General features: G+C 40.0%; 1 protein-coding gene across 1 annotated transcript in view; it reads left to right on the top strand.

The window, feature by feature from the left end:
- Positions 1-19,559, top strand: part of LOC127673221 (zinc finger protein 208-like) — a gene marked incomplete at its 5' end in the record, with an annotated part of 81,442 nt that extends 61,883 nt beyond the window's left edge. Inside the window, 4 exons of the mRNA XM_052168821.1 lie at positions 12,121-12,408; positions 17,192-17,312; positions 17,525-17,585; positions 18,632-19,559. Of these exons, the coding sequence (XP_052024781.1) occupies positions 12,121-12,408; positions 17,192-17,312; positions 17,525-17,585; positions 18,632-19,559 (1,398 nt within the window). The remainder of the gene's footprint in view (positions 1-12,120; positions 12,409-17,191; positions 17,313-17,524; positions 17,586-18,631) is intronic.
- Between the last annotated feature and the right edge of the window lie 1,752 nt (positions 19,560-21,311).

The raw sequence follows: 21,311 nt of genomic DNA on the forward strand, positions 1-21,311 counted from the left end.
ATACTTATTTATCGTCTTCACACTGAGAGCTTTGTGACCACTCTCTAGTCTGGTACATGACTTAGCCTACTGAGGAGTTAAACTTTAAGAAAGACCAACAGTGGTAAGGCTTATAAAACATGAAGCCCCACCCACCTCCCGTGTCAGTGACGCCCACAATGACAGCCAGTCTCAATGAGCTCCGGCCACCTCCTGTGTCAGTGGCGGCCACAATTATGGTGGTTCTCTAATTTTGTGAGAACTCCTTGAGCTGTGCCCAACCATAAATGGTTGTGTGTGGTGATGGCATTGTTTGTACATGGGTGATGGGTCACCATGCATCAGATGCTCACACTGAATATGTGTGGTGCGGTTTTACCTTAAGTGTCACCATGTGATGCAGCCTTAATGACATTTAGTGGATATCTCCAGAGACTCGCAACATCTCCAATCAGATTTTATTCTGTATGCTAATAAAATACGTAAATGAAATAGACACAATTTAAGTAGGGAAAGGAGACTGTCCCTATTTATGGTACATATATATATATATATATATATATATATATATATATATATATATACACATAATATAAACATACACATATATATATATATGTTTGTATATATATGTTTATATATGTTTATATATGTTTGTATATATATGTATATATATGTACATATATGTATATACTGCTCTCCAAACCTCATTTTTCAGGAAGTGTATGTAGGAAATAAGTACTGCATATATATATATATATATATATATATATATATATATATACATATACATATATATCCTTAAAAAGAAAAAAATGTAAGAATCAAAGTTGTGGGCTGGAGGTCTTACAGCAGCCATGCCTTATACTAAATGAAGCTCTTAAGAAAAGCATATATTTACATATTTGTTCATATATTTGTGTATGTATTTCTGTATTATATTTATTTATATTTATATATTTATTTCATATTTTAAATAAAAATAAAATTATAAAAACATGATTATAAAACACAAATATGTATTTATATATATATATATAATATATATTTTTGACAAAAATATGAATATAAAAATATATAAGTCTTTTAAAATAAATCTTTAAAATGATAAAATTATGTATAAATATTGTGGTGAGGAGATCTTGCAGAAGCCATGTCTTATGCTAAGTAAAGCTCTTAAGTAAACCATCTTGTGAATTACTTACAGAGGGAAAATGGAAATAAACAGGAAGCCAGCAGAAGCTATCATAAAATTCTGCACTTGGAGAAAAGACCTTATCTCAGGAATATTACTGACCAAGCCTACAGTGGCCTTAGGACTGACAACCGCAGCCCCATATGGTGGACAGAGTTGGGTTCTGAGGATATAAAATGTCCTGAAAGCCCTGACCCCAGACCATTACCAGCTCTCCTAGCATATTCCTGGCTTTAGACAAGGAGTTCTATTTTATTCTCCATCCACTGTAGCCTCAGGAAAAGGTCCTATGGAGTAGGCCCAGGCGGTTACGATCACTGTCAAGTGTGTTCCTGGGATTGAGAAGGAGCTATGTCACTCTACATACATGAGGGCCTCATGGAAAGACTTGCTGGATAAGTCTAGCCCTCCATACAATAGTCTCTCTCTCTCTCTCTCTCTCTCTCTCTCAATTACTTTTTAATTAGTTTACTTATTAACATTCCAATTGTTGCCCCACTCTCTGGTCTCCACTCCCAGGGCTCTTTACCCCATTCCTCCTCCCATTTGCTTTGACAGGGCGCTTCATCACACTCAGCTCTACACCTCTCATCCACCCACACACCACCTCCTCACCTCGCCCATTCTCCTTCTCTGGGGCATCACATTTCTACAGAATTAGCTGTATAGTCTCCCACTGAGTACTGACAATGCAGTCCTCTGTTACTTATGTTCCTGACGCCATGGAACAGCCCTTGCTTATTGGTTGATGGCTTAGAATATGCGCGCTCCCAGGGGTCTGGGGTACTTGATACTGTTGGTCTTCTTAAGGGATTGGCGTCCCCTACTGCTCCTTCCATCCTCCCCTAACTCTCCATAGGGATCCATGACCTGGGTCCTATGTTTGGCTGTGAGTATCTGCATCTGTGTCAGTCAGTCGCTGGTGTTGCCTCTCAGAGGACAGCTGTGGTCAACTCCTGTCTGCAAGTACAAAGGTGTATTTCCATCTCACATGGCTGTCACTTAGTGTAGTCTGTCCCATGTGGCAGAACTATGCTTTCCTCAATCAGAAAATGGGGGCATCAGGTCTTAATGTTGGTTGTGATTCTGTAATGACTATGTGAGCAGCTTGTCATAGATGTTTATTTTATTTATTTATTATTATTATTACTACTACTACTACAATATTATTATTATTATTATTATTATTAATATTAACTTGCTGTCAGCATGTTCACTTTCGCTGGTTGTACACTACAGTTGTCTCCTTTGTTATGGTTTGGAGATTGATTTCTAGACAAACCTGCTGAACAAATACGTAACCCCCCAGCATCCTAGTCTCTCACCAGCCTACTTAATATACTATCAGTGGGGTGATTTTAAGGTGATTTTAAGCTAAGTGCTACTTACTGTCACTATTTCCTAAGCTTGGTGAATCCTTTATATCTTCCGTTCTACTCTTCTGTATCTTAATTTAATATTGGAGTTCCACCCAGAACATGAGATGCTTTTCAAAAGCTCCAAAAAAATAAACTGCAAATGGATCTTATACATAAGTAGTAAATGCTAAGAGCAGAGCTTGTAGATTTAAGAGGAAATAGAGCTCTCCACGTTAAGCATCCTACCTGTATTATTACTTGAAGCAGGTCCTTGGCTCACATGTTTTGAGCAGATTCAGCCTTTCTGGTGAAGTTTCTCAGCGTTGACAGCCTGATATAGGTAGTGAGGGGCACCACAAAGGAACTCAGAGGTGGCCACATCTGGCAACATCTGACTGATGCTTCCCATCCAGCCCCAGGGAGGACCCACCACCACCAGCTTCACTGCACATCCACGTTCTCCTCATCATGGGCAGAGACCCTGTGCTCAACATGTCTCAAAAACAGAATTAACTGAGGTCACCACACAGCACCCAAGAGCAGTACTCAAAGCAGGTCACAGAGAACTGTTCAAGCCTGTTAAGCCAAAACAAACTTCAACAAGGTTCCAGAAAGAACCCTCCTCTTAGTCTGACTGGCAGGTCCACCTGGTGTCCTTGATTGGCCAGTGAGTCTTACCCCTCCCCAAGGTTAGAATGTGCTTCCAGTCCTGGGCCAGACCTTTCACATATCTCAGGCCAGGTTTGCACTCCCATAGCATTTGTGCCTGTCCTCCAAGAACCTCATCCATCTGCACTCCCACCCAGCGCTGGAGGAGGACACATCATTGCAACTGAGGCTGTTCAGCTGCTTTCTCCTCCCCTTTGTGGGCAGTGATCCTGCACTCATCATGACCTGACTTCATAGCTTGCTTGAGAATTCCTCACAGCACTTCCCCTTCTTCTTCGTGTGATCATGGTGGATAACCTGTTACTTGTCTTTCAATGAAGATATAAAGCTGGCTCATCAGTTGAAGGATTCCCAGACTTTTAACATTAAAGGGGGATTTTAGGAAATACATGTTTTACTTTGTGGCTTCATACAATTCCCTCCCACCAGATGATAGGTATGAAACAATCCCGGGAGAATATCAGGAAACAGATGGCAAACACTGTGCACCACTGTTGTTAGTCAGCACACTTTTCTCAATATCAAGGTGGGGAAAAACACACACAGTTTTGTTAGCACAGGTTCTTAAGTTCAATATATCTCATAGAGAGAGTGATTTTTTTCTGATTATGTAGAAAGAAGATTTATTATAATTTCTCAGAGACAGTAGTCCTCTTCTTTTAATAATTACTGTGTGACAAGGGAAACTTCAATATCACAGACTTATCTTCTTTTGAAATGGAGCTGCAACTTCCCTAAGCCCAGAATGAAGGTATAATACAAAACTCTTTTTTGTAAAGTCACTCTTTACAGTTAATAGCCTGGGCACCCTTCCCCTTGTGGGTCAGATTGATTCCCTCACTGCACCTGAGGAATGGACTATGCAAGCTATTCGTCTTGATTACAGGAAGAGGAAGGCAAGTGCTGCGAGGAAAGCTCAGGCAAGGTCTGAATTTAAGTCCTGGTAAGTAAGTGCAGGGTCATTGCTCACAGGGGGAGTAGCAGGCAGCTGAGTAGCCTGAGCTGGAATAGTGGGTTGTCCCCTGGGCCTGGGTGGTGTGAAAGTGCTCTTGCAAGGCAGGCACAAATGCTAAGAGAGTGCAAACCAATCCTAAGATCTGGAAAAAAATTTGCCCTGGATTAGAAGCGCAATTAACCTTAAGGAGTGGTAAGGCTTACTGGCCAATCCAGACCTCCAGCCAGACCTGCCCTTCAAAGAAAGAGGCGAGGTCTTCTGGGTACCTTTGTTCAAGTTCCCTGTGGCTTTGAAGACCAGGATAGTTCACTGTTTCCTGATCTGAGCTCTGCTGTTCTGTGTTGTGCTGTGAGAGGACCTCGGGGAAGCCCTGAAATCTGAACATGGTAAGCACAGTATATCTTCCCACAATGGGAGGAACGGGTGGCTGATCAGAGGGTGCTGAGGTGCAGGCTCCTATCAGTGGTTGGATGGGAAACATCAGCTAGATGTGACTACCTATGCGGTTTCTAGTGATGCTTCTTACTTGCTATATAAGATGGTGACCTCTGAATATCATTACTATCAAGGCTGAATCTTTCCAAATCATTTGTACCATTGGTTTGCTTGTAGAAGCATCATGGATGCTGTTCTTGATTCTGAAGGATATGTCCAAAACATTTTGTGTTTTACACTACACATTGAGAGGGCAGGTATGAAACTAATAGGTCTAATTTAACCTATGGTTTGTTTTTGTTTCACTTTTTATTGCATTTTTCATACTTCGTTACATGTATAGTGTTGTGGATATTTTGTGGCAAGGAAACTTTTTTGTTTCAATCTATTTGGTATTTTGGATGCTTCATGTACCTTAATAGGAATCTTTATCTTTAGTTTAGAAATTATTCATGTAAGATTTCATTAAAACTATTTTCTTGACTTTAGAGCTGATATTCTTTTATTACAGTCAATTGAAGTCTTTGCTTTTGATACATTGCGGTGTTCCTCATTATTTAGTGCCAGTAAAATTTTATACACAAATTATTTTTTGACCAATAAGTCCATTTATTCTATTTATCTTACTTTCTTGTTCAGTGTGTGTGAACCTTGCCTCTGTAGTTGTCAACGTGCAGGCAATTTCAATGGCCTGCTCTCAGGGACTGAGCACCTGCTTAAGTCATTACCTGCCTCCATCAGCTGCTGCTGTTGTCAGGTGTGCTTTATATACATGGACACTAGCTTCAGCTGCTCTCTATATTTGTTCCCTGTTTCTGTTCTCTACACAAGCCCCCACTATAGTCTTTCTCTACTCTCATCCCGGGCTCTCTGCTCCCTATATGTGTTCCAGTCCACAGGTCCTCTTGTTCACCCCTATCCCTTCCCCAGGTTCTCACTCCTCTCCCTTCCACAAAATAACTTCTTTTGTATCAGAACTCTTGCACGTTTTAATTTTTGAGGACCTGCTGTGACAGGACACCTTGGATTTCTTATTGACATATTTTCCTGGCTTATGCAAATTATATTCCTATGTTGATATCTAAGTATCTGGGTTTGTGGTGATAATATGTCTAGATACTTGTCTCTGGGTTTGTCTTGTTTATGTGGTAATTTTATTCCCAAGTTATTGTTTGCTGTCTGTATTTTCAGAGAATGTTGACTGCATTTTTCCCATTTTACTGACCTGTTTCGTGGGTTATGTTCAAGAGAGAATGCTTGTTCATGTTGAAAGCTGGCAGAAGTCTCAGGCAGGAAATTATGATCTTAACAATCCCACAGGAGATTTAGTCAGGAGAGAGGTTTTGTTGTCTCTGGATTTTGTACAGTGTTGCGAGCCCCTGACCAGCAGGGGAAGAAGACCACCGACACGAGGATTCTTCTCTGATCACACTTTATTGGAGCGCTTCTTGGTTGTGGGAGAGCTGGAGGCAAGGGGCGAGGGAGGAGGAGAGGGAGCGGCATATATAGGCAGGGCAGGGACTTCCCCCTGTTGATAAGCTAGTCAGGCTGGGATAGGTTGCAGCTGTTGCCGGGCAGACTCGTGCTGGAACATGGGCCAAAATAAAGGTGTTTACCACATACCTCGGCGCCATCTTGTAATGGTGAATGGTGTGGATCGCCACACTTCCCCCTTTTCTTTTGTATGAACAAGGTACTGGGCTAGAGGGCCAGACCGAAAGAATCTCCCGCCTTGGACGTGGCACACTCTGGTTGGCTGCGACTCATCACCCCAAATGATGCCACGAGATAGGCAGAGACTCAGTGGTGGGGGGCTCCGTTCGTACATGCGCACTCAGCCCGTTTACGGCTCGACAAAAACAGGAAGTAGGTGCCATATTGTACTATGAGGGCTAACAGGTAACCTGGTTAGAAGGTGGAGACAGAGATCGTCCCTCCCTGTTGGTAATTAGATCATGTTAGACCATGTACAAGGATATCCCTTAGATTCCTTGCCACATCCGGTGTATCCTCGACCTGTCCTCTGCCGTTTTCTTGGGAGAGGGGAGACTTGGGCAGGTAACCCCTATGCTGGGCAACATGTCTCCTGGAGGTAATTTAACCTCCATGCGATACCTCGTTCAACAACCTTCCCCAGGCACCAGTCCAAACACTCTGCCATGTGCAATGAGCTAAACTCCAGGCGTGCAAGAGCTGTTTGGACCGGCTTTCTATTGCCTCAGGATAGGCAGCCATACTTCTGCGGAGGTTCCATTCTCCAGAGCCGTAAGTGCCTGCGCAATGACCACTTTGTCTCATTTACTTTGGGTTCTGAGCTTACAGACCAACTATAACAGTAATACCAGCCCGCGGCAGACAGCCAAGCCGAGCATTCTCACCCCTATCTATTCCTAGAAGTGCAAAGCCTATCCTGGGTTGACGAGGATGCTCCTTGTTTAGAAAATTGGGTGATAGAAATGTGCCATTGATCCAAATTGCCTCTTGCCAGAAGGCCCGTTTTGTAACTGTTTTATCTGGGTCAGAGGTATCCTGTGCCCGATTCAGCCAGCCTCCTCTCTGCTTGTCAAACATTCCCAAAGCTCGGCCTGTGAGCCTGATGCATTCTCCTACCCCATCAAATTCAAAACAGAGAGAACCTCGCTCTAGTAGAGAGTGACTCTCCCCTAATGGTGCCTGAGTGGGATCAAACGGCAAGTATAGTAATTCTAAGGTTTTGTTAGTTGTAAAAAACTTTGGGAAAACAACTGCATCATGACGGACAGGCACTGGCTTTGGGAAGGCGGACAAGATAGCCCATCTGTATTCTCCCAATATACTAGGAACCCAAATCCAGAGAGGCAGCACGAGGGCCAGGAGTAGTTTCTGTGGGATCCGTCCAGGTGTCATCTTCAGGTGTCAGAGTTCTTCGAGTCAATCGCTCCAGCAGCCAGAATGGGTTATCTTCCCCCTGTGGAAAAACACAAACAGCTCCCCTGGATCTTATTAAAATAGGATCCGGGCCTTTCCATTGACCAGACAACACATCTTTCCATTTGATCATTTCTTTTGGCCTGTCAGGTTCTGAACAGTCGATCAGCTGCAGTATGGCCTTGGTCATCAAGATTTAGAAAATTAAGAGTAAAGAGTGCCATGGAAACAGGTACTCTTGGTACCAGGGGTAGAGCTTCCTCGATTCGCCCTTTTTGTTTAATTATGAAAGATTTAAGTGTGCGGTGGGGGTGTTCCACGATACCTTGCCTTGGGGATTATATGGGAGGTCAGTTAAATGAGTCACATCCATTTGACTGCAAAACTGTCGAAATTTTTGAGAAGTATATGCTGGTCCATTGTCTGTCTTGAGGAGTCTGGGTTTGCCCCAAGCACTCCATGCCTCGAGGCAATGTTGAATTACATGTGAGGCCTTTTCTCCTGTTTGAGGTATAGCATACATAATGCCAGAGTATGTATCAATAGAAACATGCAAATATTGAAGTCTTCTAAAGGAAGGGATGTGAGTGACATCCATCTGCCATACTTGTAGTGGTCAAATTCCCCGTGGGTTAATTCCCATGTGAGGCACAGGCAAAAATTGACAACAATTTTGACATTGGGTAACTATTTCTCTAGCTTCTTTTCTAATCAATGAAAAACGGCAACGTAAGGTTTCAGCCGTCACATGAAAGTGCTTATGAAATTCTTTTGCAGCTTCTGTCTGGGAAGACAGTGCAACAGCCACGATCTTGGTGGCTTTATCCGCCAATTCATTTCCTAGCGACATAGGACCAGGGAGGCCCGAGTGTGCTCTGACATGAGTAATATAAACAGGGAATCTTCTATTCACTAATACAAATTGTATTTGTTGAAAAATATTAGCAACTTTGCTGGAGGACTTTATTACCCCAGCTTACTCAAGAAGGTTAACTGCATTAACCACTTAAGAAGAGTCAGACACAATATTAAGCGGTCCTGGGAAGGTCTCAAGAACCTCTAGTACTACTAAACATTCCACAATTTGAGGTGAGGTTTCATTATATTGTTTAGATACTACCTCGCCATTAACTATATAAGCACCTATACCAGTTTTTGATCCATCAGTATATACCACGATTCCATCTGGGAGTGAATTTCTGTCTGTCACTCATGGAAATACTACAGCCTGACTCAGGGCAAATTGCAAAATTGGATGCTTTGGATAATGATTGTCAATCTGTTCAGCAAAGGAGGTAACTAAAATCGCCCAATCATTGGATGTAGCTGCCAAAATTTGAACTTGTGCTGCAGTATACGGCACAATCAAAGAATTAGGATCTTGTGTACCTAACAGCATTCACCACATAAGATGAATCTGAAAGTAAATTAAATTGAAATGAGCATTATTTGAAAACTTTTAACATAATCTGTAATTTAACCACCTGTGAGGAGCCAGGCTGATATTGGCACAAAACGGGCACATTATGCTCGATCATATAAGCTCTACAACCTGTTTTTGTTCCATCTGTAAATATATTGGGGGCACCTGGCAAGGGTGCTTGTGCAGTTACTTTTGGAAACACCACAGGATGTTCCTTAAAAAATGAAAGCAAAGGATGTCTAGGATAATGATTATCTATTAATCCATCAAAACAGCAGTGCAATATGACCCAATCATTAATTGTTCTGCACAAAATCTGCACCTGAGAGGCAGTATAGGGAATAATCAGTGATGTAAGATTCTTCACAAAAAACTGTAGGCATTGTTGTATCTCTAGAAGGGCCAATTTAGCAATTGCAGTAGAGTAATGATCAATAGATTTTGCTGGTGAGGCTTTAGGATGTACCCACAACAAGGGACCTTCTTGCCATAGCAGGCCTGTAGGCTGCAAAAAGGTAGACAAAATGCATAAAGCAATTTTCTCCTTTTCTTTGTAGCGAAACAACACTGTGTCTTGTAAGCCTTGTTTTACTCTGTTGAGGGCTACTCTAGCCTCTTGTGTTAATATTTGGTGTGAATCCAAGACCGAATTTTAATGCCTTTATAATTTCTATATAGCCTTATTAATGTTTTATAGATCTAAGTTTGAAACTTTATTTTGAACCATATCTGTGTGAATCTGTTAAAAATATTCTTTTGGCCAAATCTCTCTATGTGAAGCCTGTAAGATAAGGCCAGACTTACACCCATCAATCTTGCAAGGAATAGCTTGTAACCAGACCCCATTGTATGAAGGTCAAATAACAAAAGGAACTTGTAATATTAAAGTATAACTACAATTTTTGAAAGCAAAACCCAGTTTTAAACAATCTTTTCTCCTTAAAATAATAGCAAACACATTATTTTCATATTGTAAAGTTTGTCCATCAGCTTGTGTGTTTGATTGTATGACAGTGTAACTTATTGAAGAGACATTATTTTAAATCTTATTTTTTATAAGTCTGAGTTCTAGGATAAGAATCACATAAAACATTATATCAATTTAGAAATATCTTAGAAACCTGTATTTCTTGGCTTCTGTCATGCCACATGTTGCTTAAGATAGCTTTAACCCTAAATTATCAGTTTAAAACTTACCTTTTGTTACCATTATATTTTCTTTTAAATCATGTCCAATAACTTATGAGTCAATACTCTATAATCAAGGCATGTAAAACATTTGTACCTTTAAGACCAATTAGGAATAAGGATGAAGCAATTACACAAATCTCATTAATTTAAACCAAATATATATATAATTTTCCAGCTGTAATTTCAGGGGAATAAAACACCTTGAACCCAACCATCACCATGGTAGAAATGTTTTCAGGAGAATTAACCATTAAGTTTGAGACTGCTGGCCTCTTAAAAGTAGCTTTTTTTATCCAGCTGTGTTTAACTCATAGTTAAGAATGTGAAGTTCCTTTAATCATCTTCTTCTGTGTAAATTGCAGACTGACAGGACTGCCAGTAAATAACGTCCCTTTTTTAACCATTTTATGTTTTCTTTTTAACACATAACATAAACACAACAATCATTCAGCCACTCAAACAATAGACAACATAAATTGACACACATATAGACAAGTTTGGTGCACCAAAGATAGGCAACAGACAGAAATGGAACTTAATGTCCCCAAAAGACCCAAATACTTTAACCAGAACTAAGAATATCTCCATTAGGATTCAGAGAGAAAATAGGACGTCTCCCATTTTCTTCTGTTTCCTGGAGAGTTTTAAAATTAGCTTTTAACCGTTATTATTATTATTATTATGTTACTTTTTAATACCATGTCTTGTACATGGAAAACCTGCTTTTCAGAAACCTGCTTTTTCTCTTGTTTAAGAGTTAACTTCTTATCTTCTTTTCTTCTGGGAGTTCTGCCAGAGAAGGGAAGAAAAACACAGTGACCTTGTAGAGAAAAACACAGTGACCTTGTAGAGAGAGGTAGGAGGGGAGGAGAGCCCAGGATTTTCTTTGTCCGGCCGTTTTAACTATCTCTGACTTTTAAAGTATAACTTTTTCTTCTGGAGAATTTAGCTCGAGTAGGCTGCATAAATTCCTCAGGTGTGATCTAGCTCTCCGTGGAGCTCCTTTGAGAGGGCTATACTTAAAGCAAGCTCTTGCTCTCCCAAATAACCGTGCAGGCTAGCAAAAGGCTGCTTTAAAAGTAGGGTTGTGAACTTTCTTGTAGTTCTCACTTAACTGTGAAGTTTGCTTTTTAGTTTATTACTATGTAAACCCCCTTTCCTTTTGCGAACTTCCCCAACCCTGGTCTGCCTTAATCTGCAGGGCGAGGCTAAGTAGCCACACTCTCCTTAGTATAAGGCAGGGATGGTGGCTATCCACCGAGGCCCATATCATTTTTCCTATTTAGCTGCTTCCTCTTTTAACTCTTCCTCCTCCCAACTCTGACAACTCCTGCTCAGAGTCACTGCTAACCAGATCTAAGGCTATTTATTTTCTTTAAACATATACAAAGTATTCTCTCCGGGTGACTTATACTTCATCCCCTGGGGCACAACTGCTTTTAATGGATATAAAGTATCCTTTCCGGGTGACTTGTACTTCGTCTCCCGGGGCACAACTGCTTTTTCTTTTGTCGACATATTTTCCTCTTTTTGTATCTCTTTTACTTTTACTTTAACAACTTTTTTCTTTTTGCGTGCTTCCCTTTTTGTGTTTTTCTAAGTTAGCAAACTTTTCCAGTACTGGATACAGGGGTTCCTTTTTACCTTCCCCTGGTTTTATTTTCTTTTCCTTTTTTTCCTTTTTACACTTTGCAGGCCTGTCTTCCTCCCCCTCCTTTGACTCGGCTTCCGATAGACTATCCTGGTGTGTAGCCAAAACGTTACGTCCCTGCTTAATCAGCTCCATGTTCTTACTATCCTTGAGGCACGAATGGATCAGCTTCCATAAGGGAATTGATCCTCGGCCAATTCTATCTTCTTGTTTTGCTCTCTCAAGGTCTTTTCCTAGTTTCTCCCAGCAGCCAAGGTTAAGATCGCCCGAAACAGCAAACCAAGGCTCTGCCTTATCAATATCCTTCACTATGGTTTCTACTGTGTGCGGTGATACCTTCAATCCTCGCTGCTTTAGCAGACCCTGTATAGGGGCTGCAAAGTCACAGGTGCCATGTCCGGCCCCCAAGTTATTGCCCATACTGCCCACTTATCTACGAGGGACTTACAGTACAGTAAGGAACGCCGCTTTATCTACAGCGGTCCTACTTTCGTTTTTAAACCCAACAAAGGCACTCCTCGCCAGGTTTATGGCAACGAAGCCAAAAACAGCACAGAAGAGTTACCACGACTAAGCAGGGAAAAATTCCGGCGAACACCAAAGGGTCAACAGGATAACCGAACCACATACCTGGGGAGCCGCTCCGTGGGTAGAGTTCTGAATCCACCCCTTACCTGTGTCCGCTGGGTGCAAGAATATCCCGGGTTTCGGCACCAGCTGTGGCGAGCCCCTGACCAGCAGGGGAAGAAGACCACCGACACGGATTCTTCTCTGATCACACTTTTTATTGGAGCATGCCGTTGATGAAGAGTTGGAAGCAAGGGGTGAGGGAGGAGGCAAGGGAGAGGCTTATATTGGCAAGGCAGGATGTTTCTACTATGGATAAGCTAGTCAAGCTGGGATAGGTTGATTGCTGTTGCTGGGCAGACTCATGCTGGGACATGGTCCAAAATGATGTTTACCACACTCCTCGGCGCCATCTTGTAATGGCGAATGGTGTGGCCCCCACATTGTCCTTTTCTTCCAATAATGACTTTCTGACAAGGGAAACTTCAAAATCAAAGAATTATCTTCTAGTGAAAGGGAGCTGCAATTTCCATGAGCCCAGCATGAAGCTAGCAAACAAAACTCTTGTTTCCTAAAGTCACTCTTTCAAGTTAATAGCCTGGGTACCCCTCCCCTTGTGGGTCAGATTGACAGATCAACTGCACCTGAGGAATGAGCTATGCCAGCTATTCACCTTGATTACAGGAAGAAGCAGGCAAGTGCTTTGAGGAAAGCTCAGACAAGGTCTGAATTTAGGTCCTGAAAGGTGCAGGGTCGTTGCTCACAAGGAGAGGAACAGGCATCTGAGTAGCCAGAGCTGGAATTGTGGGTTCTCCCATGAGCCTCGGTGCTGTGAGAGTCTGCTTGCAAGGCAGGCACAAATGCTAAGGGAGTGCAAACCACTCCTAAGGTCTGGAAAAGAGTTTGGGCCTGAACTAGAAGCACATTTTAACCTTGAGGAGTGGTAAGGCTTACTGGCTAATCCAGACCTCTGTCAATCAAAGAAAGTGGAGGGATCTTCTGGGAAATTCTCTGCAAGATCCCTGTGGCTGTGCCGGCCTGAATAGGTCGCCGTTTCCTGCTCTGAAATCTGCTGTTCGGTGCTGTGCTGTGAGGGGACCTCAGGGAAGCTGTGAAATTGAGACATGGTAAGCACAGGATATCTGCCCACAATGGGAAAGGACAGGCAGCTGAGCAGTGGGTGCTGAGGTGGAGGGTCCTACCAGGGGTTGGATGGGAAATTTTAGCTACATATGACTGTGTGAGGTTTCTAGTGGTGCTTTTTACTTGCTAAATCAGGCAGTGACCTCTGAATACCTTCCCTATTAGGGCTGAATCTTCCCAAATCATTTAGACCATTGGTTTCCTTTTAGAAATATCATGGATGGTGTATACATATATATTCTGCAGCACATTTCCAAAATGTTTTGTGTTTTACACTACACACTGAAAGGGCTGATATGAATCTAATAGGTTTATTTTAATATGTGGCTGGTTTTTGTTTTGTTTTGTTTCGCACTATTCCTATTTCTTTCCATGTATAGTTTTTTTGAATATTGGGTCGCATGGGGACATTTTTTGTTCCAATCTGTTCGGTATTTTGGATTCTTTTTGTACCTTAATAGGAATCAAAGTTTTAGTTTAGAAACTATTCATTTAGGATTTCATTAAAACTACTTCTGTGTCCTCTGAGCTGATATTCATCTTCTATAACAGTCAACTATAGAATTTGCTTTTGATATGTTGCAGTGGTCCTGGTTATTGAGTGCAAGGAAACTTTTAGACTCCAAATATTTTATGACCAATATGTCCATTTATTCTATTTATCTCCTTTCCTGTTTGGTATGTGAACCTTGCCTCAGTAGTGGTATCAGAGCAGGTAATTTCAATGGCCTGCTCTCAGGGACTTAGCACATGCTTAAATCACTACCTGCCTCCATCAATTGCTGCTGTTTTCAGGTGTGCTCTATATACATGGATTACTAGCTTCAGCTGCTCTCTATATTTGTTCCCTGTTTCTGTTCTCTACACAAGCCCCCTCTATATTCTTTCTCTACTCTCATCCCACTCTCTCTGCTCCCTATATGTGTTACAGTCTGTAGGTCCTCTTGTGTACCTCTATCCCTTCCCCAGGTTCTCACCCCTGTCCTTTCCAAAAAACAACCTCTTTTGTATCAGATTTCTTGCATGTTTTAATTTCTGTAGACCTGCTGTGATAGGATAAATTGGATTTCTTGGTGAATTATTTCCCTGGCTTTTCTTCATTATGTTCCAATGCTGATTTATAAGTACCTGGGTTTGAGGTGATAATAGGTCTAGATACTGGTCTCTGGGTTTGTCTTGTTTGGGTGGTAATTTTATTCCTGAGTTACTTTTTTGTCTGTATTTTCACTGGATGTTGGCTGAGTGTAGCCCCTTTTACTGACCTGTTTTGTAGGTATGTTCAAGAGGGAATGCTTGCTAATGTTGAAAGTTTGAAGAAGTGGCAGGCAGGAAGATATTGTCTTAGCAATCCACCTGGAGACATAGTCAGGAGAAATGTTAAGCTGTCTCTGGTGTTTGTATACTGTTAGGGAGAGCTGTGTAAATTGCATGTGGGATAATAAATAGTGTGGTAAATCTTATAGAAATCCTACTTTGTCTCCTGGCAGACATGGCTTGTGGTTGAAAAAGGAGTGTACATTCCTGTCTTCTGGAAGAGGAAGGGGTATTCGGTACACTTGTATGATGAAAAGATAGGACTTACTTTCTGATTTTAAAAGACTCGACTTTCAATATATCACTTTGAGTGTCAGACATTTGACAATTTAGACATTTGAACTGTGTAGGAGCTCCTGCAGACTATTAGGATCACTGTAGACCAAATGCATTTTCATCACAGGATAAACATGAGCTTATAGCATCCAGGGTCAGAATGGAGTTGATTGAGTCCCCTGGATATCCCCACACTGTGGGGCTTCAAGTTTCTGCTGGGTTAAGTGCATCCTCTCCCACTGAGGCCAGACTTTGGAGTACAGTAAAAGGTACAGTTACCAAAGATAGGCAGCAGCTTTAGGGACAGTGCCTGTTCCAGTTGTTGGAGGACCCTCATGGAGACTAACCTGAACTTCTGTAACTTATGTGCCATGGGCCTTAGTCCAGCCTGTGTATGCTATTTGGTTGGTGGCTCAGTCTCTCAGTATCCCCACGGTTAAAGGTTCAGTGAGTCTGCTAGACTCCCTGTGGAGATCCTACCATCTTCAGGGCATTGAATATTTCCCCATCTCTTTATTAGAAATCTCCAAGCTGCATCCCATGTTTCACTGTGGTTCTCTGCATCTATTTCAGTCAGCTGCTGGGTGAAGCCTCTCATTGGTCACTTATGAAAGTCTCCTGTCTGGGAGCATAACATTATATACATAATGATGTCATGGATTGGAGATTGCCCATAAGGTGTGTCTCCAGTTTGGCGAGTTTTCATTGGTCATTCCCTCATTCTGTGCTTCAGGTGTGCCCTTGCCTTTCTTTTAGATGGGACAAATTTTGTTCTATGTGTCTACTGTGCTGTAGTTGAAACTGATCCTTCAGGTTTCTTCACATGCTCCCATACAGTCAACATTTGTACTCTGTCCATAAATCACATAAAATGCTTTAAACCCATTTGCATTTAATGCTAAGCTATTTTGCAAACCCAGTGGTTTAATTTTTTTTAATATTATTGCTTTGTTTTTGTTTTTCAAGAAAAAAATCTCTCTGTGAAATCCTTACTCTACTGATAGTCAATATAGGAACCACATAAGCCACTTGACATGGTTTTGCAAAATAAGGATATGCTTTTGTGGAACTTTTAATTCTCATGTGTCACTTTGAAATCTGGCCAAATATATAGGTTTATTCTATTTCTCAAGTTGATATATGTTCATTACGTCAATACTATCTGGGCCTTCAGGGTCCTTGGATTCCAGGTGTATGATGTACTTACTCACACTTGTGATTGTTCTGAAATGTTTGAATAAATAATATTTTCCTATGTGTATGAATATGAATATCATATGTCTCTTCTTTATTGTTGTCATAAGATGGCCTCAGAACTCTTGATCTTGAAGTAATGAGGAGTTGTTGGTCTCCATCTGTATGTGAGAAATTGACAACCACAATGTGGAAGACCTGCTAGAGCTTTCCATTGCTGAGCTATCTCTCCTATCCTATATTGCTTATTTATGATCAACATTTAAATTACTATATTTTCATCTGTTCATTTGTAACTGGTTAAGCATGCATTTCCTTTTAGTAAAATTTTATTAATGTTATAGTTTAAACTGTTGCACTTAATGCTTCTACAAGATTAATACAGATCTGAAGTGAATGTATAATTCATTGTGGGAAGTTTTACTAAAGAACTCTGAGTTCTCTATATTTTTATTCCCTTGGTTGATTTTTGTACGGATTGAGGGTCTTAATATATAACTTTTGATCTCCTAGATCCTGATACATATGACATGCTGCCATCCAACTTACTGGCATACACCTGTTTGTACGTCTGTGATTGATGTCATGGGCAAATACATCCAGCTTGCCCATCACTCTTGTAGTTAGTAAATGTTCATACAATTTTTCAGATGTGTGCTCAATGTTGTGGATCTGTTTCTCCTGCATCTCCCTCTGATTAGGCATTTCTCTGGCAAGGCTGTATCCTAGACAAAGTGTTCAAAAGCAACACAGGTAAATATTATAATTAATGCTCCTTCTAAAATGACACAGTGATTGTAAATTCTGAGTCAGAATATAAGTGGAGCAAGTGCCAAAATTACATGAATATGTTTTTGAAAAGCATGTATTTCCTTTACATTGATGTTAGTATCATGCTTTGTGTTGTACACATGTATGGGAAATTTAGGATGCAGTGACTTTTGATGATGTGAATGTGAAATTCACTGAGGAAGAGTGGAATTTGCTGGATCTTTCCCAGAAGAGTCTCTACAAAGATGTGATGTTGGAAACCTACCTGAACTTCAAAGCTATAGGTAAGATTTAGTTTTTCTAAAGGAAACAAATGTTTATTGTTCATTGATGGTCTTTTACTATTTTAATTGTGAATAATGAAGATTGAGCTGAAAAATTTAGTTTCACTAAATTTTCACTGTAATATTCATGGTTCAGTGAAAATTCACAGTACGTTGAATTTTTCCTAATTTCCAATAGAATATCATTTAATTTTTTTTATATTTTGTTTTAGGCTATAATGTGGAAGACCATCACCTTGAAGAACGTTTTCAAAGTAGCACAAGACATGAAAGGTAATTTTCATGTGGAAGATGATACAAATTTGCCTCTGAGGAATTTTTCATATCTTTTGGAATCTCCAGCGAAAAGCAAAAGTGTGAAATAACAGTCCTTTAAGTGTAACTATGATTATAAGATCCAATATCTGATTTGTGTATCCCTTTGATAGGTAGCTACGGTAGAGCTGTGCTGTGGACCTGCCAATTTATATAGTCCCATAGTACTTAGATATTGCACATTGAATATTGATAAATTTATATCCTAAACATTCTAGTAAGCAAATAGTCCATAGTAAAATTGGTGATGCTCATATTCTTTTAGTAATGTGGTTAAGTTTTGTGAGAGGGCATTTTATGAGAACCAAGAATGCTGTTGTGGAGAAACATTAATCTATATTGCACATGTTATGAGGAATACAAAATCAAACTGTAAATGCAATGTGTAAACTTTTCATTTGTCAATTTTTTCAATGAGGTATACCATGTGTCCCGATGGATAGAATGTATGTGAGCATAGGGATATTGTGAGAAGCAACATAAATTTTTTTTCTAAAACAATGAGAAGATATGGAGTATTCTGCTATTGATAGACATTAGGAATATGACAGATATTTGAAATTAATTGCTTTTCTAGTTTTATGGGGAACATCCCCAAACTCATAGTGTAGAAAAAGTCGATGTGTACTAGGAATTTGGAAATTCTGTGTGTCCTGCTTCACAGTCAAATGTGTTGTATTTCACAGTACAGTTAAAACTATGAATATTGTCAGTGGTATAAAGACCAGATTTGTTCAAAGTTTATTCAAAAAGCTGAAATACATCATATAAAAATCCCATATTAAAATAGGATGTTATAAATATGAGCCATGTAATAACCATCACATGTGTCTTGACTAATTCATGATGAGGGAGAGCACCATGAACAGACAAAGTGCTAAAACCATAAGATCTAATGCTTCCTTACCATTAGACCAAATTGTAATCATAATTCATATTGATTACATGATTGGTCATAGTAATGAATGTACTAAAGATTTCATATTTGTTAATTATCGTTGCAGTGTCATAAGAAGTCATAGTGGAGAGAAACCCTATGAGTGTAATCAATGTGGTAAAGCCTTTTCACAGCCCAGTACTTTGCAATATCAGAAAAGAACAATTACTGGAGAGAAACCTTATAAATGTAATCAATGTGGTAAAGCCTTTTCATATCACAGTAATCTCCGAAGTCATAAAAGAACAAATACGGGAGAGAAACCTTCTAAATGTAATCAATGTGGTAAAGCCTTTGCAAGACCGAGTGATCTCCAAAGACATAAACCGATACATACTGGAGAGAAACCTTATGAATGTAATCAGTGTGGTAAAGCCTTTGCAAGACCCAGTCATCTCCAAAATCATAAAAGAACACATACTGGAGAGAAACCTTATGAATGTAATCAATGTGGTAAAGCCTTTGCACAGCATAGTCATCTCCAAAGACATAAAAGAACACATACTGGAGAGAAACCTTATGAATGTAATCAATGTGGTAAAGCCTTTGCAAGACACAGTGATCTCCAAAATCATAAAAGAACACATACTGGAGAGAAACCTTATGAATGTAATCAATGTGGTAAAGCCTTTGCACAGCATAGTCATCTCCAAAGACATAAAAGAACACATACTGGAGAGAAACCTTATGAATGTAACCAATGTGGTAAAGCCTTTGCAAGACACAGTGATCTCCAAAATCATAAAAGAACACATACTGGAGAGAAACCTTATGAATGTAACCAATGTGGTAAAGCCTTTGCAAGACACAGTGATCTCCAAAACCATAAAAGAACACATACTGGAGAGAAACTTTATGAATGTAATCAATGTGGTAAAGCCTTTTCACGTCACAGTAATCTTCAAAGACATAAGAAAACACACACTCGAGAGAAACCTTATGAATATAATCAATGCAGTAAAACCATTGCAACACCCCATTCATTTCCATTATGATCAAAGAACACATACCAGACCGACATTTCATTAATGTAATCAATGTGGTAAAGTATATTCAGAAGGGCGATATCTGCAAATTCTCTGTGCTAGAAAGAAACCTACTGAAAATAATCATGAACTAAGTGGGAGTTAGGGGGCTATCATATTAGGAATATGATAGACATTGGTACTTGGGATTATTTCCACTCTGGAGATGGTTCTTTGGATTCCTTGGCAAAGAAGATTTCTGCGTTTTAACCTTGTCTGAAGAGTTTCCTTGAGGTTATGTGAAAGAGATTGTTTTGACAACGTAAGTCATGAAAATCCCCACAAAGTATTTGGCCTTACAGTTTTTAACAAGTATACAAAACTAAGAAATGAAAAATACAAAATGTAAGGTTCAAAATGCAAGGCATCATCAGGACATTGAAGGAAGCTAAATCCTGTGATCAGGGATATTCAATGGTTTTAAAAGAATGGTTACATTAGGGCAAGGTTCCAGCTAAACATATGGATTTGCAGTTGTATGAAAGTGAACTATATCATTTTAGGAATTATTATTATTACCTGGTTATTGTTTTCATGTGTAGATATGACGATACAAGTATGTGTCAAACTGAGACGGGAACTTGATTGCTATTCTGGGTTTTCAATTTAATATCTGAAAGGAAAAGCTTAGGTCCAGGCATGGTATTGCATGATTTTTATCCCAGAGATCAGGAGACAGAGCCTGGAGATCTCTGAGTTCAAGGTTATTCTACTGAGCAAATTCCAGGACTGCCAAGTTTTGACTGAAATTTTTGAAGAATAGAAATTGGGTGATAATATAATAGAAGTGTTGAGGTTTCAGCCACATCAAGTGGGAGAACTCATCAGCTCTGTCTATGTGGCCCTGGATTTAGAGGCAAGAATAGCAGGGACTAAGGAGACAATTAATGCTGAATAGCTGTAATTCAAGAATTAGTGGTGATGGGGAAGAAATAAGCATCTCTGAGGTAACATCTTCTGGGTAGTTTTTCTGAGTGAAAAAGAGGGTATGTTCCAGAGATAGTCAAGGTTGGACTTAGTGCTGCAGCTGGACTTGTTCGTGTGTAAGAATCACCCAAGCGGTACTGGTTTTTAATGCATGAAGTTGATATGCAGAGAAGCTGAGGCTTGGCATCATTCAGTGACCATAGGGAGGCTATGGGTTATGCATTTTTGCAGCAGGAGAACCCAGCATCCTGAAGATGCAAGTACCATGGGATGAGCAGCAAGAACAGCAGGAGCAGGGGAGTGGAGTCAACCAGAACTTAGAGTGATACAGAGGGCAGAGCTGGAAAAGTTACCCAGTCTCTTTAGAGGACCTGAGATGATCATGTGTGGATCTGAGCCATTGAAACAAGAAACTGTAATATTGAAATTACCATGTGAATATTAATTTTTTGAGATGTTAAAACTGTGTCACCTGCTCAGGAAAACTGCTTTAAGGGAATAAAACCACTCAAACTGAAACAATTGTGCTTCAGTAAACAATGAAGAAGTGAGTTATAGATCAGAAGAATGCTTTGACATCAGACCTGGACTTGCAGTGTTTAGAGATTTCTCAGCTGGCTTTTAGTCTTTTTTAGGTACAGGATTTCCTCACAATGACTTTTAGGAATGGTGAAGTGAATCCTGTTTATATGAAGACATAATATATGGTTTTTGTTTTTGAAAATATATGTGATTACTATTACATGATTGGATTGAACTCAGAAGAGACTTTGAACTTTGAACTCTTTTAACATT

The sequence above is a fragment of the Apodemus sylvaticus genome, chromosome 22, assembly GCF_947179515.1.
Source record: "Apodemus sylvaticus chromosome 22, mApoSyl1.1, whole genome shotgun sequence".
Classification (NCBI taxonomy): domain Eukaryota; kingdom Metazoa; phylum Chordata; class Mammalia; order Rodentia; family Muridae; genus Apodemus; species Apodemus sylvaticus.